This window comes from Marmota marmota, unplaced genomic scaffold (genome assembly GCF_001458135.2).
Source record: "Marmota marmota marmota unplaced genomic scaffold, marMar, whole genome shotgun sequence".
NCBI lineage: Eukaryota > Metazoa > Chordata > Mammalia > Rodentia > Sciuridae > Marmota > Marmota marmota.
In genome coordinates this window covers 38,590,804-38,611,656 of record NW_026000108.1, presented here as the reverse complement: position 1 = coordinate 38,611,656, position 20,853 = coordinate 38,590,804, and the positions used below count along the sequence as shown (strand labels likewise).

The 20,853-nt window shown below is 38.8% G+C and overlaps 1 protein-coding gene across 2 annotated transcripts in view; it reads right to left on the bottom strand.

Moving 5' to 3' along the window:
* The window catches only part of Cwh43 (cell wall biogenesis 43 C-terminal homolog), a 49,533-nt gene that overhangs the window by 12,575 nt on the left and 16,105 nt on the right, over nucleotides 1-20,853 (bottom strand). For both annotated transcript variants that reach the window (XR_007341075.1, XM_015482092.2), the window contains exons 8-13: nucleotides 18,692-18,817; nucleotides 15,884-15,963; nucleotides 12,449-12,554; nucleotides 11,289-11,424; nucleotides 8,845-8,994; nucleotides 3,863-4,007 (exon numbers count right to left, since the gene is read on the bottom strand). Coding sequence is in view for 1 of the 2 variants with exons in the window: in XM_015482092.2 (XP_015337578.2) it covers nucleotides 3,863-4,007; nucleotides 8,845-8,994; nucleotides 11,289-11,424; nucleotides 12,449-12,554; nucleotides 15,884-15,963; nucleotides 18,692-18,817 (743 nt within the window). In the remaining variant the exon portion in view is untranslated. The remainder of the gene's footprint in view (nucleotides 1-3,862; nucleotides 4,008-8,844; nucleotides 8,995-11,288; nucleotides 11,425-12,448; nucleotides 12,555-15,883; nucleotides 15,964-18,691; nucleotides 18,818-20,853) is intronic.

Sequence of the window (20,853 nt, the reverse complement as noted above, 5' to 3'; positions counted from 1 at the left end):
ATAAAAGTTCTGCTCTGTTTTGCCCTGGGAAGAGATAAAAATTTAATCATTCTATGTATCCTGGGAATAATAAGCTATGAATTTATGTAACTATTATTTTATTTTATTAGGTTTTTAAAAGATGCTGTCAACTTTTAAAGCTGCAGAATTTAAATACTCTTTCTTAAAGAGAAAAATCTGTTCCTCCAAGAATTTATGATTGAAATTCCTCTCCACACTAATAAACTTTATAATAGAAAAAGCAGCATCAGAATCCACTGCCAATCTTGACACAAGTTTTTGACCAGAGCAATGGAAACCATCAGATGATTAAATAGAAATAAAATAAAATTCCTCTTCCCTAACACCATGTATATTCCTCAGACATGCACACACACACACACACACACACACGAAATGTAAGAATGCCCTTCCTCATTATGATGCAATTTTTTTTTTGATTTGCCAAATACCACTGTGTCCAGTATTCTTTTGTATCTTATAGGCCAGGTACTAGTATCTCTATATTATTTAATTTTACATATACAGCCAGACACACACACAATATATATACATATGTGTGTATATAAATATTATATATATATATATATATATACACATAACCATACATATATGCTGTGTGCATACATATATTCCCTTATATGACCCTATGATGTAAGGATATTGCTATCATCATTTTACAGATGAGGAAATTGAGGCCCAGAAAGATTGAGTAACTTGTCCCCAAGTCTGTCACACAGTTGGTCAATGAAGTAACCAGCAAGGCTAATAATGAAGAGAAACCATGTGGAAAAAGCACCTCAGAACCAAGGACCCCCTGTAAGAGTGGGGCCACCTTGGCCCCTCCAGCCAATATTTCAAGATTATTCTTGAAATAATCTGCCTTCTCTCCCCTCACCCACCACATTCAATGTGGCTTTATTGGTGGAGTTATGAGTGTGTCCCTCAAGGGTCCATGTAATGGAAGACTGGTTCTCAATATGGCTGTGTTGAGGCTGTGGGATATTTAAGAGAGAGGGCCTAATGGGAAGTAGTTAGGTCATAGGGCTCCACCTTCAGAAAACACTGGCTGGTCTGCAGAGGGACTTTACACCTTGTTGGAGCAGGTTGTTACAAAGTAACGTCATACCATATGTATGGCCCCTTCTGCATGTGGCCACCTCCCCTTCCTCTTTACCATGTTGAATGATTTTATGCAGCAAAAGGGGTCCTCACCAGAGGCTGAAAAGATGGGGCTACCAATCTTAGACTTTCAGTCTCTAAAACTATGAGTCAAATAAACCTCTTTTCTTTATACAGTACCTAGAATTAGGTACTCTGTTAAAGCAACACAAAACAGACTAATAGAGGGGATTTTCTTTGGTTTTCCTTTTTCACTTCTTTTACTCATAATAATATGTTCATGATTTAATAATTGCTTATATGATGGCAACTGCTTCATCCATATCTCCTGTCCAAAGTGCCCTCCTGAATTCCAGATCCATATATCCACCCATCTATTGGACATCTCCATTAGAGTCCCATAGATACCTCAAACTCAGTGCAAAGCTGAACTCATCATCTTCTTGGAAAAACTGTTCTTTCTTATGTATTCTCTGGAATAATGTCACTATCACAAATAATGTCACTATCATAAACCCTTTGACCAAAGCAAACAATCAGAAATGCATCATGATTCTACTCTCCATGAATGAAGAGACTAACTCATCTCCCCAGTATCTGCCCTTCTTTCAACATAATACCATTTTTAGCTGGGTATATACCCATCAAGATTTCACACCTCCAAACTCTTTGTAGAGCAAAGAATGACCATATGACAGAATCCCAGTCAAGGAGATGTAAGTAGAAGTATTAAAGGTCAGTTTCCTGGAACTTGCCTTTAGGGATAACTTGCATATGCTCTTGGGGCCCTTCCTCCATCTGTTGACTAGAATATGGATGTCATTCTACATGACTGAACCATGTGAATGGAGGCCATGGAAAAGGAGGCGGTGTTGAGTCGAGCTGTGGTAGAGAAACTCAGGTTCCAGACATCATGGATCGCCTTGCCAGTATTGATTCACCACTGAGGCTTTTATACAAAGAAACAAACTTCTTTCTTATTCAAACCACTGTCATTTGTGTTTTCCATACATGCAGAAAACTATCCTCACACCCCACTGTCACCTGTCTTTCCAGTGTTATACTCTAAGAAGAGTTAAAGTAGTAAAATCAACACAAAACGAGCAATCGCTTTTCTCTGAAGATTCTGTCTCAAGATATGAGGTTAAAAACAAAAAGAAAAGAAGCAAAGGATCAAGAAAACTATATGGGGATTCACTAGATATAAAAATTATATTTCTCATTTTAAATCAATGCACTTGGTATTCTGGAGTGTCCTTCTCTCAAGGCTTTGATTTGTGTCTTCGTGCTCCAGGACAGGAATATATCTGAAAATTCAAGTGTTTTAAATCTTAAAAGGAAAAAACTAATTCATTGTCAACTTGATGAGGCCCTGTCTGGTGGATTAGCTGTTCTATTTGACATTTCATTTCATCTTTTACTCTCAGCGTCATTACCTCTCACAATGTGGCAGATTCCATTTCTTAAACATGGCTACAACAGTATCTCCCTTTCCATATGGTACTCTTATGATGAAACTCTGATATTCCTCCCACTTAGAGGTAAGTTTGTTTCTTCTAGTTGAATGCCATCAGACTTGTGACAAGAGCAAAGTGACACCATGACTTAAAAGGCTAAATCATATAAAGCAATTCAGGTTCTTCCTGTTGCTCTTCGATTCTCACTCTGAGACGCAGCCACCATAAAGGGAGAAAACCCAAGTAGCCCATGGACAGGAACCAAGGTCCCAAGCCCAAAGCACCAACCTACCTCCTGTGGATCATCTACAAGGAGATCCACAGGAGATGAGCACTGACATTGCGTGAAGGAAAAATGATCTATCCCCACTCGCCCTGTGCAAATTGTAGATTTGTAAGCAAATAGATGGCTGCTGTTGTTTTAAGCTAGTATGTTTGTGGTGGTTTCTGTGCAGCAGTAGATAATCAAAATACTGTGACAGTCAGCTATTCATCACTGTGACAAATACCTGAGAAAACCAACTTAGAGGAGAAAAGTTTCATTCTGACATACAGTTTCAAAGGTTTCTGTCCAAGAACTATTGGCTTCATTGCTCTGGGTGTGGAGTGAGGCAGAATATCACGGTGGAAGAGTGTGGTGGAGGAAAGCATCTTAGCTCATGGCAGCCAGAAAGTAGGGAGAGAGAAAGGGGACAGGGATAAAATTGTAGCCCCAAGTGACCTACTTCCTCTAACCATGCCCCACCTGCCTATAGTTTTTTTTTTTTTTTCCCTTCTTCTTCTTCTTAGTACTGGGGATTGAACCCAAGGGCACTTAATCGTTGAGTCACATCCCCAGCCTGTTTTTATTTTTTTTTTTATTTTTTTTTATTTTATTGAAACAAGGTCTTGCCAAGTTGCTCAGGACCTTGCAAAGTCCCTGAGGCTCGCTTTGAACTTGCAATCCTCCTGCCTCAGCCTCCCAAGCCACTGGGGCTAAAAACATAGCCACTGCACCTGGGCATCCTGCCTATACGTAGGTACATTTAAATGATTAATCCAACAAAAGGATTCATTCACTGATGAGGTTGGAGCCCTTATGATCCAATCATTTCCTGGAAGCCTCGCCTCTGGACACTGCTGCATGGCCTTCAACATCTGAGATTTTGGCGGATATTCCAGATCCAAACCATAACAAACACATATTAAATTGTTGTATTGCATTATGGGTTTTTCCCCCCAAGCATGAAACAAAAAGAAGCATTTTACTTAATAAAACTGAAATCCTATTAAGATTATGTTACCTTCACATGGCCATGTTTGGTGAGCTGTAGGTAATCTCTGGAACCAGGTGCTGAAGTGATATACCCCAGAAATACCACTTGATTAGAGCAATTTTTCAGTAGTTTTGAAACAGCAATAGCCTGCAGTTTCCTGTCAAGGTCATCTCTAGAAAAACAAAACACAAAACAAAAAACTAAAAATGTGCCTCCTACTGAACTTGCAAAACAATTCTTAAAAACTATTAGATAACTAAATTCCCAAGAGTATCTTCAAACAGTGTACAAAACCCAGAGCAATTCCTGTTTGGGTAAATACCTTAAGTTATGCAAATGAACAAGGCCCAGATACAGTGCTTCAACTGAGTAGGCTGACAAACTTTTGACTAAGAACAATATGATTTTTCTCCACAAATCATCAGGAGTCAAGTTGATTTAAATATCTATTCTAAATACAGCATTTGTTCAACTTTTCATCAGAAGAAATAATAGCAGTAACATGAAGTCTGGTCATCAGTATTACAACAAAAGAGTGAAATTAAAAGAGACAGGAATACTGGTAAGAAGGAGAACTCAAACATTCAAGGAGCAGAGCACACCAAGCTTATTATCCTATCACACAAGTCCCTCAACTAAACACCTTCTGAAAGCCACTTCAGCTCTTCTGCTTAAATATTGTCTAGACATGTTGCTTTTATTTTGCTAATCACAGAAGACATAAAACAGATAATTAGATACAGGTGTATCAAACTTTTGGAGGGTTTGGAGGTGGGGAAACAGTACATCATATTTTACATGATCCAGCCAGAAAAACTGAAACACTCCATATGTTTCAAACAAAATGAATTTAAGTTAGGGAATTCATTACCTAAGCTATGGGAAGCCAAACAGGGGTCAGTGAGCAACCAGAGGTTAGCAACAGAGAGAAACTAGTACCATCCCTATAGCTAGTGAGGCAACCAGAGATTACCAACAGAGAGAAACTAGTACCATCCCTATAGCTAGAAGAGGGGCAGGAGGTGATAGCTCAGAGTCTAGAAGCCAGGACTGGCTGGCAGGAGATAGACTATGGAAGCAGCTGCCAGGTGGAGCTGGGACTATCTGGGAAGGAGCTGGGGCCAGAGAAGAAATTTAGCTGATACCAAGGATAACAGAAGCAAAGGAGATGAGAAATACCCTGGGTTCTTTACTTCTCTTGCCCTCCAACCTTGCACTAATGCCAGGGACTAAACCCACCAGAAACCAGAAAGCAAGGGACTTTGGGAAATGTGTTCCTTACAGTTGAAAAGAACAAGGAATGGATCCAAAAGCAAATGAAGACTAACTCGGGTATTTGCATAGAGAGATAGCTAATAAATGAGCGTTAAGAAGAAAACGACAAAGGAAGATAAGGGGGAGCTCACTGAGGACCAAGAGGATTGGAGAAACCTCATTGAAGTAGGATCTGAAGACAGGACTAAGTGTACACAGGTCACAGGCCAAGTATTCTCCATCTCCTGTGCCCAGACCCAGTCTCTGGCCTTCTCAATGTCCTGGGTGATTCTGACTCTTTCAGGTTTCATCTCCTGGGCTTCCTTATCTGATTTCCAGTGAGGCTTGTCCAACCAGAGACACTAGCAGATAAAATGTTAGGAGAAGGGTGAAGTTGGGTCAGTCAGAGGGCCAGTCCCGCTGGCAGTAGCTCATTCTTCATGTCTAGTGGTCCTCTTCCTGGTTCTAGATCTCGCAGGACTCTCAGAACACGATGTCCTCTGCCTGCCTCTTCAGCTGTAAGGCTGGCAATGATTTCCCACTGTGACTAGCATCTGAGAGCCTCAGCACCTCCTATGTTCCCATGGACCTTTCCAACCTTAGTTAAAGCCTCATCAGGACTGTAGGGAATTCTGTTCCTTCTGATACATACGGGTAGAATTCAAATCCAGGTTTAGAAAATTCCAAAGCCACAGCCCATTCAAATATAGTTTAGCACTATATTGCTGGAAAATAATTTGTGAATCTGGTTCTACATTTTCTCAAGAGAAAAATCTCATCTACTGATAACAGTAAAAATAAAAAATATACTATGTGCATGAAGAAAGGAGGAAGGAGTGAGAGGGAAAGAGAGTGAGAGAACATACATGTTATATGTTTACTTATGTGTTAATCTTTGATCAGCCCAATAGCAATATAATGTGAGATGAAAAAGAGGATTTTATCTGATTTTCGGAAACGATCAAATGGAACTCACCAAGGATCCCCTGCAACAGAACCAAAACTAGTGTATAAATCTCCAGACAGCTGGTTCTGTTTTCTCTCTGTATATGATGCAGGTTATAGATTTATAAAAAGGCAATGGTGACTAGCCAGTAGCTTGGTTAATCAGCTAAAGTAATATCAACTTTCATTATGGTATTTACCTAAATGACTTCTAAGAAAAGCTGCTATTTCCTATTTATTGGTTGTAAAAGAGATATTCGCATGCTCGGCACATTAAACATTCTTGTTGAATCAGCTAATAACATGCACAAGCATTCTCTAATTCACTCCTAATAGGATTTTCACATTTGTATGCCACAATCACTGGAAAAGGAAATCTCTAAATATTTATCCAGAGTAAGAATTTTTCTATAAAGTATTGTAGAAAACAACGAAGGCAAACACATATTATGATGGCTTCACAAATTTTTCTAGGTGCAAACTTCCTCTGTCACTTGTTGGGAGGCCACAGTGTTCATGGACAGAAATTCTAAGGAGTGACAAGAGTGGTGGCTCTTAAGGACAAAGATTGTGTCTGACCCTACGCTTGGTACATGACAGAGCTTGACTTGTGTTTGACAAATAATTTCTTTTTAAAGAAATAATTTCTCTTTTACACTTGGAGTTGCCTGATTTGGTTTAATAATAGCCAGCATTAATTAAGCACTTACTAGATTCATGTACTTTACCTGAAATATCTCACTTTCTTCTTATAAGAACTCTGTGAAATAAATACCATGATTGCCCCTAACTTACAAATGAGGAAACCAAGGCTCCACATAGTCAAAGAACTGTAAAAGATACACAGCTAGTGATGGAATTAGGATTTAAACCAGACTCTCTGATTCCAAGCTCTGGAATCCATCCTCCTGAGCACTAAACTACACTGCTTCACTCCCTGGAGTTACATCTCCTCAAAAGGAAATAGCCATTATTATTGTGTCATTTTTTTGTCATTATTAAATCAGATGCAAAAGATAGCAAGTGAAGGGATGGTGTAATCAGAAAGCATCAAGTAGGTGGTTAACAGAAAGTTAGCAAAGGCAATCCTATCTGTCCCTTTGCCATGCACATTCCAAGGCCTGCTTTTTTTTTTAAGTTTATTCTTTCAATTTTGGGAGACATTGGGGGGAGTTAAAGGAGGCGGGGAATGGAGAACAAAGGAATAAAAGAGCAGACTCAACTGTTTTGGGGGTTGAGATCTTGCAAACTTTACCCAACTGGAGTAAAATGTAAGGTCAGCGATAGGATTTCTGGATGTCTATACTTGCTACATGAACATTACTTGAGGCATTTCTTCAGTTTTTTTTTAAAGAAATGTGGAGCATCTACAGTATCTGTCTTCCAAATGCCTTCTCGGTTCTATAGAGGCAAACTAGAGTCGGATAGTGAATGGTGTATATTAATCATATTTGGATGTTCTGTGTAAATATCTAATGCTCTGACTTATTTTGCAAAATATTCAAATATGCTTTTACAGATCCACACATATTAGTATAAGAAAAATCAAGGTAGTGAAAAAAATAATAGTGACCATTTGCAGGCATATTGGTTTTGTTGAGGTGAAACTTAATAGTAGAACGATGTTGTTTTCTTGATATTCTGTGTGTTACCTTGAAGTTCTATAGCTACTTGTATTATTAACGCAGTCAGGTCTTGATAAAAGCACATAGCACTGTACATTTGTGTTTTAAGTGATTATGTTTAGAATAGCAGAGTATAAACTCTACACTTTTATCTTTGCTTTTACAATATATTGTTGGCATTATTAGCTATTTATTCAGTATTAAGTCACTGGTTGTGAATGTTCTTTGGGGAAAAAAAAAACTTCTTTTCCATTCATGCTTCTTTGTAGAGGGACTGACTTATAAAACCACCACTGGCCTGTCTCCCCATCCTTTACTTTCAGGGAAGAATTTTCTAGCTAAGTGTGAAAAAATTAACTGGCCATTTCTGTCTTGAGCCCTTCCTCTCTAGAATCCACTGGTTTGTAGACAGGGAATTTTCTAACTGGTCCCTTTCACCAAAGGAAGAGCTTAACAAGGCAGGTCTTGCACCTGTTAGGAGGCCTAGTGTTTGTGGGGAGTCTGTTTCCTATACTGCGAGGGGACACATTAGCTAGGTCATATGGCCACGTAAGCCTTGTTGTCCAAATAGCCTTATCAGTATTAAAGTGGAATTTTCATTTCCATCTGCCAGATTCTTCTGCCTATATATTCTTCTGCCTTGTGAATACATGAATGAAAAAAAGGTACATCATGTAGCACCCTCAAATCCCAACGGTACTCCTATTTCTATCAATAATCCTATAGGAAAAGGGAATTAATTTTTCTGCAGTCTGGCTTACCCATGGTTCCAACCACCTGTGGGCTGAGTTTGAGTCAAACCACTTCTTAGCTGTGTGACCTTGGCCGGTCAAGTTAATCTAGTGTCTAATGTCCAGAGTCTATATCTATAAAATGGGGCTGTAATGGTACTTACCTCCTACAGAGTGAAGATTAAATATAATGATGCCCTTAGCATAACACCTGCAGAGAGAATGACTGCACATTTCAGTCATTGAGGGCTAACACAGCCCGTCACTACACCACCTCTAAGGACTGCCTGCATCCCCAATGCTTCTACGTCTCATTATTGCAACCAGCAATGCAGGGGAATTTCTTTGAGAGGTGAGAAAAGAAGGAAGCATAAAAGATTCTTTCATAGAAATCAAAGGAACACGTTGATAATATGTCTTGGCATTTGTATAATATTAAGTCAGAGAAACCTACTCATGGTTTCCAAAGTGTGTCACAACAAAATCCACAAATTTGTCAGAGATGTTGACAGTCAGGGTTATGGCTGGTGCAATCTCGCCCTCTGGTGACGGAAGAAGGTGATGCTCCGATTTCACAATTGGGTATCTTGATAACACCATAATCCTGTATTGGAAGGAAAAAAGAGGGCCATCAACATCAGTCCCATCCTATCAGGTAGGCAGATGAAGAAAATGCATTAGAAAGAGATGTGTCACGCTACAGGCATCCCACCAAGGGGAAGTCAGAGCAATAATGTGACAGAATTCCATGGCAGTTTGCTGGTTAGTTCACCACATCTCACTATTTAGCCTGTCTTGCTGTATCCCTAAAAGCACAGTATCAGGTCTGTTTTAATCAGCACTACAGAGACACGAAAATGGAGGCTTTGATAATATATAAAATCCATCTTACCTGCATTGTTATCCTAACCACACATTTGCATAAAAATTCTAATATTAATCAATACATTCAGAATATATCTTGCCAGCAAGGATACAAAGTAACAATTTTTAAAAACTAGACATTAAAAATGACTCCAGGGCTGGGGATATGGCTCAGTTGGTAGAGTGCTTGCCTCACATGTACGAGGCCCTGGGTTCAAATCCCCAGTAACACACACACACACACACACACACAAATTCTATAGCTAGGTGTGGTGGCACATGCCTGTATCCCAGAGGCTCAGGAGGCTGAGACAGAAGGAAGAAGAATTCAAAGCCAGCCTCAGCAAAAGCGAGGCACTAGGCAACTCAGTGAGGCCCCGTCTCTAAATAAAATACAAAGTAGAGCTGAGGATGTGGCTCAGTGGGCCAGTGCCCCTGAGATCAATCCCTGGTCCCCCCCACCAACCGCAAAAAAGATTCTATAAACATATATAAGGGGAGGGGATCTACCTCACTCAAAGTCAAAGAGCTACATATGAAAAGGAGGTGTAGAGCTCATGCCTCAACCAACTTCTTTTCTCTAGGTGCTTGTGCTACCTCTGTGACTCCCTTGTCAGGTCCCTCAGATCCATCTCTACAGTGGTGAACTCTAAGGTCCATCTCCAGCCAGGCCTGTCCTACTTGACCCTCCAAGGTATACACTGTATGTCACCTGACTGTCCTGGCGCATCTCCAGCTCGGCACATATGCACTCTTTCCCGGTGTTCCCCTGCCCTTAAAGGGCTTCATCTCCCATCAGGTAATCAGGTCAAAGCCTAGACATCACCCTGAGTCTTCCTGATTCTTCTCTTCCCCGACCTTGACCTCTCAGCCAACGGCAGGTACTGTCAGCTCTATTCCAAAGCAGTTCCTGCCTCGGCCCCCTTCTCTCCATTGCCACCGTCACCTCCTGTCTGTGCTGCTGCTCCAACCTCATCTCCTGTCTCCCAGCTCCCACTCTCGCTCCTCCAAGAATGGCCAGAATGAACTATAAAAATGTATGCCAGACTAGATGACTCCTCTCCAGCGGCACCCTGTCCCAAGTGGATAAAAGGGGCTCTCTCTGGTCAACTGCCCTCCCTTGGCTTCATTTCTTAACAACTTCTCCTGGATCTCCTCCAATGCAGGCTCCCCAAGCTCCATCCTGCCTCCAGACTTTACCCTGCGGCTTCCTCAGCTCTTCCTGTGTCCTCATCATGGTATCTTCAGAGAGACCTTCCTGACCATATCACCTAGAGGACCACCATTCCCCATGGTCACCACCCTTTGGTCACTGTGACTCATAGCTTGCTTTCTTCATAGAACTTATGACAACCTCAAGTTATCTTATTTATTTCTTTGTATATATGTTTACAGCCATCCCTCAGTATCTGTGGAGAACTGGTTCCAGGATACCCCATTAGTACCAAAATCCATGGATGCTCAAGTCTCTCATAGAAAATGACCTAGTATTTGCATAGAAGCTACACACATCCTCCTGAACTCATCTCTAGGTTATTTTTAATATCTAACACAAAGCATATGCTTCACTTCATTCACATGGACTCAGTGCAGTGCTCGGTAGAAGGCAAATTCCAGTTTTGGCTTTTGGAACATTTTAGCACTTTTTTTAAAAAAAATATTTTCAACCTGAGGTCAGTTTCCACAAAAGAAAAAAAAAACCTGAAGATACAAAGTTCCAACTGTATTTTTATTTTTCCAAACTAGAACACATACTTCCTGAGACAAGCATCCACGTCAGACAGGCCTGGTATTAAACCTTAGCTCCTACCCCAAATGGTTTATAATGGTAAAGAACTGGAAGTACCCAGCAATGGGGAAACAACTTTAAAAATTAAGAAATAGGCATATCTTCAGCAACTCCCCACATCCCAAGTAGCATCACTGGGGCATGTTCACAGGACAAAGACATGATAATCCCAACTTTCCACTCCAAGCCTATGCTGGCTGGTCTTTCAGGACTGCGTTCTGTATTAATTCCCAAGGTATACTCACCCCCAGGTGTGATCCCTGGTGCTTGGACCAAAGTCTGTATAGAAACCCAGCTTCTCCCCTAGCCACATGGTTAAGTCATTGTTACCTATATAGGGTTTAGAAGCATCACTCTCCAAAATGGTTATGAAATCTGCACCTGTTTAGAAAAAAACAAAAGCACAGAGATGGGGGAAAAATAACTCATGACAATGAAAAAAGCAATTAGCAAAACTCTGTCCATGTCCTTAACCCTTTTGCCTTTACTCATAAAACTCAAAACAAAGTAATTCTTTGTGAGTCACCAAAGGGATGTGGTTCCAACCCAAGCTATGAAGGAAGTCTCCCATACTCAGAATGTAATTAAAATATGGAACACCTTGAGGAAATACTGGGAAGGGGTAAAAACATAACTTTTCTAAGTTCCAAATATTCTGAACATCTTTCCTCAAATTTCAAATAACCTTCATGTTTTTCTCAAATACCCAACTTAAGTTATGAGACAATGAAAGGAGGCACAATAGCATTTTATTCCAGGGCAAACAGCTCCATAGTATTGACAGAGAGGTAAATTTATTGGCCTTTTTAAAACTTGGTCCAGATGTGTCTCAGGGACCTGTAATCAAGACTAAATAAGGACTCAGGATCAGACACAGTGAAATTTCTCAGGAAGATGCTTATCATTAAGAATAGCCAGTCTAGCCCTTCATTTACCTTACGACATGCTCCATGTGACTGATCTAACGACAAAATTCCCACCTATTTTAAAGGATGCTTCATACTAACATGAGCATCCTAAGGCACAGAAACAAATACAATTGGCCCTGGGGCTCTTGAAAGCAATTTTCTTCACAAACAAGCCTTATTTTTGACCCATTCTGCTTTTTAATTCAACAGTTTTATGGTCCCCAATAATGGGTCCCCAAGTGACAAGTTAGCTACCAGCAGGGGTATCTTTAACAACAAGGACATGGCAAGAATTCCCTGCAGATACCCACCTAATATGAGATGTTCAGAATCAACTGAATTAATTGCTATGAAAGACAGATGTGGTCACAGAAGCCTAGTCCTACAGCTGCCATCATAGCAAAAAGCCTTTTTAAGAGATTAGGGTAGAACCGGACAAACCCTCCTTCTACAATAGTAGTTTTTCACAACCTGGAACCAATCTGAGTAAGACTTACCTGTCTGGTTGAGCAATTGAGCTGATCTTTCTAGATTAGACCATCCTTCATTGTCATATCCAAACCTGAGAGGCCAGATGGCAGCAGAGAACTCTGTGGCTGGCACCTGAGGAATTGTTTTCACGGCAATTTAGCATGACAGAACAATGCAATCAGTTTTCTCTGCCTCTCTACAAAAACTCCTATTTCAGCAAAGGAATTTCCTCAGACTTTTGCTCACATTTAATTTATAAAAAAGGAGATATTTGCTCTATGGTATTCTCATAATCAATCTTCTGTGAACTTCTAGCTTAAGCTTGAAGTTAGGAGGAATGTCTGGGAAATATTTATAATAAACACTCCTTAAAATTCCAAAAACATTAGAAACCATCTGGCTGTCCATCAATAGGAAATGGCATTTTAAAAATGATATTACATACTTAAAATGGGACACTACGTAGTCTTAATAAATGAATTTATTAAGGCTACATATTTCCATGTGGATGACGGTCATAAAAATAATTTTAAGTAAAAAAAGTAAGCTGCAAAATAAATGTTGGATGCCAGGTAGATAAAGTTAAAAACATGGAAAGTAACAATATTGCCTAGGAATCTATCGTATGTAGTAAAATAAAAAGAATAGCATGGAAGTGGTGCACTCCTGTAATCCCAGTGACCCAGGCCACTGAGGCAGGATGATCACAAGTCAAGGTCAGGCTGGACAATTTAATGAGAACTTGTCTCAAAATAAAATTAAATAAATAAATTAAAAGGGCAGGGAAGGTAGCTTAGTGGCAAAGTACCCCTGGGTTCAATCCTCAGTTCTAGAGAAAAAAATTCAGATAGATTTAGGAAAGGAGAAATTGTTAAGTAAATTCTCAGATTACTTCAAATAATAATAAAAAAAAAGGCATGGAAATTATTTAAAAAAAAACAAAACACCACACTCCTAGTAGGGGAAAAGAATCACACACAGGGGTACCAAGAGGCCTTTGTCATCTTTATAAAGTAAATAGCCTATTCTAATCAAGTTGGAAATAGTATTACCATTCTCAACACTGGAAAGGCCAAGCTCTGGGACAGAATTCCTATTAGTGGCTCTTCTATGAGATCCATGAGCTACTCAGAGAATGCACTGTCCAATCCTAGCCATCTATCTCAATTACCCCCTGATCTATATCTGGGCTCCTGTGAAAGAGAATGGTTTGTTTAGAACAAACTCATGAGCACAACTACCAAAACTCAACCAACCAAACAAACAAACAAAAAAACCACTTCAAACAGAGCCATCCAAGTTCAAGTTGGGAGAAGGAAATAGCAATGTCTTTGCATAGGAAAAAACACTGTTTCACTGAGCAAGTCAGAGTGCATGTTCTACCAGAGGAGAACTGAGTGTTTCATCTTTGCAGAAGGGTTACTAAGTTTAGTGGATGTCATAAAAAGAGAATGGAACAGAGAACTTCCACTCCAATGGAACATAGAATCAACAGTGATTTCCAGAGGCACAATTATATTCATGAAGCTATTCTTTTCTACCCAACATACATCTGTACTTAATTCTGGACTTCATCACCCCAAAACTTGTTGTCCCTTCATTCTTTCCATCTCAGAAAGTGCTATTTGTCTCCATCCAGATACTCAAGCCAAAAATATAGATGCCATCCCCGGTTCCTTTCTGTTCCTCATCCAGCAACATCCAATTCATTGGCCAATCCTATAAGCTCTACTTTCAAAACATATTCTAAGTCCTTCCTCTTCTCTCCAATTCCATGACCCCAGACTTGTCAAAATCACCAACATCTGTCACCTAGACCACTGAAAAAGCCTCTGGATTTGTCTTCCTGTCTCCACTCTCAGCCTCCTATCATCCATTCTTCCCAGAGTAACCAGTTGACATACATCATTTTCTTCACTCCTACTGGAGACATTCCACTGTGGCTTCTCTTGCAAGTAAAATGAACTCAGAACTTTTCACTGGTGAATCTGAGGCCTTATGTGATTTACCCTCTCCAACTTCATCTTCTATCACTCCACCAAAGCCTTGCCCTGACGCTCCCCAGAGACACCAGAATGGTTCTCCCTCAGTCCTTTATTCATGTTTTCTATGTCTAAATATCAACTCTCTGAAAAACTTTCCTTTACTCAACTTTCAAGTTTCATTTTAATGTCACCTCCTCAGAACAGCCTTCTCTAACCATCCAAACTGTAACCCGGAACTCCATAATCCTATATTCTTCAGAGCAGCCTAATCTAAAATGATTGCTTTTCTTTATTTTTTCCTCTGAATACTATCTTCCATATTCAGTGCAAACTCTGGGAAGGCAGGGATCTCATCCAGTCTCTTTACCTCTGAATCCCTGGCCAGGGACATCAAAAGACATTCACTAAACATTTGCAAATGAATAAATGAATGAACAGGTATTAAATTAAACAGGTATTAAATTCAATTCAAACAACTCTTTTCAAAAAGAATTCATGCACTAAGTAATAAAAATTTTTTTAAAAAGAATTTCTGGTTGACATCTGACAGACATACGGTGCCATAATAAAAACTAACAACTACAGAGCCAAAAGAAAGAGATCAAGTAATGATGACCTACTATTATTTACTTGGTAAGAAAGAGTGACTGAGCAAGGCTCTGGGTTAGCTCTCCAGCACTACCAAGGGTGTAGGGAAGAAGAGGAGGATGAGAAGGAGAAGAAGAAGAAAAATAAATAATTACTGAGTTCTGAATACACTCCAAGCACTCAGGTGGTGCTGACAGTACAGAAATGAACAAAGAAACATGGTCTCCACCCTGAGTATAGCTTTGTATTTAATATAGAAATTTCCCTGGTTGAACAGATTGCTGAAATGCAAAGTTAACCATACAATTCTATATTAGCCAAAACTGTAACTCTGACTGCATTACGAAATACAATGAACTTTTATGGAGCAGGTAGCAAGCACAACATTGCAATGGATTACTCTTGATTCTACTCACTTTTATAGAAGAAAAAGAGACATCAAAACATTTAGAAATACACATAGAGAGATAGAAGAAAACTCCCATCCCCCATCAATACACAAGCTACTACTCATCATCTGCAAAATCGAGAACTGTCTGTAAGATTTTTTTAAAATCAAAGAATCTCACAATGCTCTCTTCAGAACTATCTACCAGTTATAAAATAATTTCTTATTTCATAGTAGGTAAATAATTAATGGTAAAAATAACACCACACCAAAAAATCATGAATATATCCCTCTGATATATTAGTTTATCCTACCTCAATAACACAGCTTCATAAAATAAGCCTATAAAACCATCAGTCTGTGATCCAGGGGTTAAGGAAATGGGATCCAGGATTCTAAAGCTAGCAGATCCAAGTATAGCATCCAACCAAAATAGTCTAAAAATATATGTATATACACATATCATGTAAAATTCTATTTTAAAATGTTTAATTACTTACCCCTTTGCCCAATTTCCTCTCATAGGCTTTATGTCGTAGTCCTAATCCCAACAACCCCAAGCCAACAAGCAGCCACAAAACTAAACAGAAAGAAATAATTATCCAAAAGAAACTAAATTTGACTTCTTAAAAGTACTTTTTTTCCCAAAATTCCTGACTCTATTGGCCAAGGAGTTTGTATGAATGTCTCCTTTTTGGTTTCATTTTTATGTGTGACATGCATACATAACCCACACTTTACATTCAGGTTTCAAAGAATATTCCCTAAACATGTTAGAAGGACCAAGAGCCTAAAGTAACCGTAAATCATAAAATCTACACAAAAACAAGTCTACACAAGCAGGAACCAGCAGGAAAAAAACAGTGCAGAATCAACCCCACAAAGACTTCTGATACTGGAACATTCAGAATCAGAATATGGAACAAGTATGCTCAACATGATTAGAAAATAAAAGAGGGCATTCCAAAGTATGACTAAAGAACATGAGACTAAAATAAGCAAGGAGAAAAATTTATAAAAAGAAAATCAAATAGACTTCTAGAAATAAAAATACATCATTATAATAACTAAAATCAGAAATTATGGACAAGATAAAGAGCATTTTAGACAAAGTTGAATAGAGAATTAGTGTAAACAACAGCACAAAAACAGAGGTAGAAAAAAGCAAAGTGGTTACAAGACCTGGAGAACAGAAGAAGGTCAAACACGTAACCAACTGGAGTTGAAAAGAAATGAGGAGAAAGAATGGGGAAGAGTCAATATTTGCAGAAATAATGCTGAAAATTTTCCAGAATTGATAAGAGACATGACTCTTTAGATTCATAAAGCCCAAAGACTTCCAAGCTAAATGGGGAAAAAATCCACATCCAGATATATTATAGTGAAATTGTGGAATACCAACACAGAGAAAAAGATTAAGGGCTGCCAGACACCAAAGACTGATTATTTCCAAAGGCGCAATAGTTACAGCAACAGATTGCCTATCAATAGCTAAAGTCAAACCACAAAGCAGTAATATTTTCAATGTGGTGAGATAAAAATAATGAACCACTTAAAAATAGAAATTGAAGATATAAATTCTAAACTAGAAAGAGGTGTGGTGGTGCTCGCCTGTAATCCCAGCAGCTCAGGAGGCTGATGCAGGAGGATCTCAAGCTCAAGGCCAGCCTTGGCAACTTCATAAGGTCCTAAGCAACTTAGCAAGACCGTTTCTCAAAATAAAAAATTAAAAGGGCTGGGGGGGGTGTTCAGTGGTTAAGTGCCCCTGTGTTTAATCTTTGGAGAAGAAGGAGGAGGTGAGGGGAGGAGAAGGAGAGGAGAAGGAGAAGGAGACGGAGGAAGAAGAAAGGGAGGAATGGAGGGGGGAAAAAGAAAGTGGGGGAGGAGGGAGGGTGGAAGTGAAAGGAGAGGTGTGAACAAAAAACAAAAACCTAATTGATACAAAAGACATCAAGAAGGAAAAAAAGTACCTGTGAAAGTGGAAAGTGAAAAGACAAAGATGATAGAAAGAAATTATAAAAATAGATTAAATTCAAATCTAGAAAAATAGATTAAATTCAAATCAAAAGACAAAGTTTGGCTTTCTGGAAAAGGAAAAAAAATAAAGGGAAACAATTAAAAGTTCAGAGGTTGCCAGGAGTATTTTGTTTTTTTGGTGGGGTGGGGGCAGAGGGGTTAACAGGTAGAGCACAGGGGGTACTTGGGGCAGCAGAACTCTTGTGAATGATGTTCTAATAGCAAATGCATGTTATACGTTTTCAAGGCCTACAAAATGCACAGCACCAGGAGTAAACCCTAATGTAACCTATAGACTTCGAGTGATTGGGGATTTGTTGACATAGCATTAAATATGACAAATCTATCACTCTGGTTAGTAATTTTGGTAGTGGGAATGGTTTACATGTGCAGAGGCAGAAGGTATATGAGAATTCTCTGAACCTTCCATTCAATTTGGCTATAAACATGCAACAGCTCTAAAAAAAACAAAGTCTATTTTGTAAAAACTCTGAAGTAAATTTTTTCAAATGCCTGAATTTAATAAGTGACTAAAATAATTATAGTTCTTAACCAAAAAAATTACAAACAAAAACTGCCAGGTTCTGGTTTTAAGGGACACACCAAAACTTAACAGTATACACACACAAAAACTCATCTCCCCTAAATTTAAATATGATATTTTCAAATGATGATGAAATATACATGATGGTTTTTAAACAGTCTCACTGCTTTGTGAAATATATTTTAGAGATGTTTTGAAAATCTATGTAGCTTTTTGTTTTCTCTTTATATTGTAGTGTTTTTGTCTCTTTTAGTAAATTATCAAGTCCCTGAGGGTGGAGATCATTATTCCTACATGACATTCAATAAATATTTTTATTTAATCCAATCCATTTTAAATGAGGCAGATATTAGACAGTGAATTTCATATTTGAGTGTCTAGTTCATCAACATTCCAAATATTAACATATTTAATCTCTCCAAAAGGAGAACAAAATAATGGAGAAAATAGACTCAACTATTACAACACAGCATTTTGAACATTGTACCTGTTAAACCATATTATATATGTTAGAGGTGAAATAAAGCTAGTAAATAGTTTTTATAGTTGAAATGAGATATCAGGAACTTGCTTTAAATACTTTAAATTACTGAAAGAAAGTGGGAAATAGCTGTTAACATCATTAGTAAAATATTGCCAGTTGTTGAAGATAGGTGAAGGGTACATGAAGCTTCATTACATGCTCTAATTTCATGACTAAAAATTTGTATAATAAACATTTTTTAAAAGAATGTGAAATGATACTTACAAAGCATCATGTATTTTTCACTCTTTCTGAAAAGCATTTTAGGACTGTTTTTTGTTTGAAGAAGAAAGTCAAGGTTTTTCTTAGGACCAAATAACATATTTAGCCCAATAATGAACATCACGGTCCCTGTATAAAAGGGAAAGAATATATCAAAGGTTAATGTGAAAAATCCTTCCAATGGTAAATTCCAGGAAACAAAATTTCTTTTAAAAGAACATATTGTGGAAATTCAGTTATTGCATAAATTTATCTTAGTACCTAAGGGATTATTCTAGCAGTGTTCTCATGAATAGGGACAACCTTAATAAATCAGGTAGAGTTCTAGGAATCAAGCTCTATATGAGAGGACCCAGCCTCTTCCTGATGAGGGATGGCCTTGAATTTCCCATTTCCTAGTTGCTGGGTTGCTGATGATGCTTATTACTGACTACTGACTGGGCAGGAACAGAGACATCCAAGGGAAAGGACCTTCTGAGCAGCTATAGGGGCTCAATTGACTATTTGCATACACCAAGCTGAGAAGCACAGTGGAGCATATGCAGGTTCTTAATACAGCAGTGCTGCAGTGATAATTCTACCCTGGGATGTGGACGACTCCGGGCACAGGGTCCTGCCCAGGATGCATGCCAGAATTCACAGTAGGCCAATGACAGGCCAAAAAAGTTGAGCTACGTTGACATGCACTACAAGTAGCTTACATAAAAGTGTGCGTGATTCTAAAATCATATATAGTATGAATGTACATAGAGATATGGCACAAAATGTAAATGTCAAGTAAGAAAATGTCAAGTAAGAGTTAAGCTTAGATGGAAGGCTCACAAAAAAAAAAAAGTTATGTTCAATGTTTGAGGAAACAGCAAGCAAAACCCAGAAAATAAATGTATACTAATTTTGGATATGATACAAATTATTTTCAGTTGTATTAAAAGTGACTCTGAACATTATCTTTGTTCCTTGTTTTTTATGGTCTCACCAATATAATGTAACTCTTACCAAAAAGATCTTAGTTGTATGAAGCTGTAATAAGAAGTGTTCTCTAATTCCATACGGGAAGAAGAAACCCAAAAGCTAATCAGTCACAATGTTCTAAAGAGACAAATTTAGGCACAGAATGGCTCTTACTTTCTCATTCTCTCCACCTGGCAGACCCCTAAGCAAGTTGGCGTAAGAGAAAAGCAGGGCATTGGGCAGGAAAACAGAGCAGGACAGAGTACACCCACCTGGAAGAAACCAGAGAAATACAAAGTTCACAAAGCCAAGGTTACCACAGGGTAAATGCAGCAATGTATATCTCTAACAGGAGGGGAGCTGGGGCATTAACCAGAAATATCAAATTCTCAAAGGCTGTTTCTAAAATACAGCATGTTGCTTAATAACAAATCTTCCACAGTAGCCTGTCCTGACAGACGTCTAGTTTGTCGGGTAGGAAAGCTTCTGTGAAGAGGTACAGAGGAACTGGATGTAAATCCAGGGCACAAAGGAGGACAGCTACAGAACATGGCAGAAGCCACCCCTCCCGTGCAACACTCGTCCCACAGAATATTCACAACTATTTGTCTCATTCATCTGCAGTGTCTCCCCACTGGACTAAAGTCCCAGGTAGGCAGGGACACAGGTGTTTTCATTTCCAGCACCTGGCATTGTATCAGGAATATGGCTGGTGCATGAATTAACTCATTTTTGTTGTTGTTGTTGTTTAATGAACAAGGGAACAAATGGAAAAATGAATGTGCAAATAAATAAGGACTGGATCCCCATCCCCTCATTTTCTAATATTTTATTGTGGGAAAACTTGATATGTTTTACTTTAACTTTCAAATGATGAGCAACATTTAATTTGTGTATACCTGGTATACATCAGTAATTTTATTATTGCCAGAGACAATTTTTAAGATATTAAACTGAACAGCCGGGTGCAGTGGCACACGCCAATCCCAGCGGGCTAGGGAGGCTGCGGCAGGAGGATCTAGAGTTCAAAGCCAGCCTTAGCAATGGCTAAGCAACTGCTAAGCATCTGCTAAGCAACTCAGGGAGACCCTGTCTCTAAATAAAATACAAAATAGGTCTGGGGATGTGGCTCAGTGGTTGAGTGCCCCTGAGTTCAATTCCCAGTACCAAAAAAAATAAATAAACAAAAAATTATATATATATATATATATATA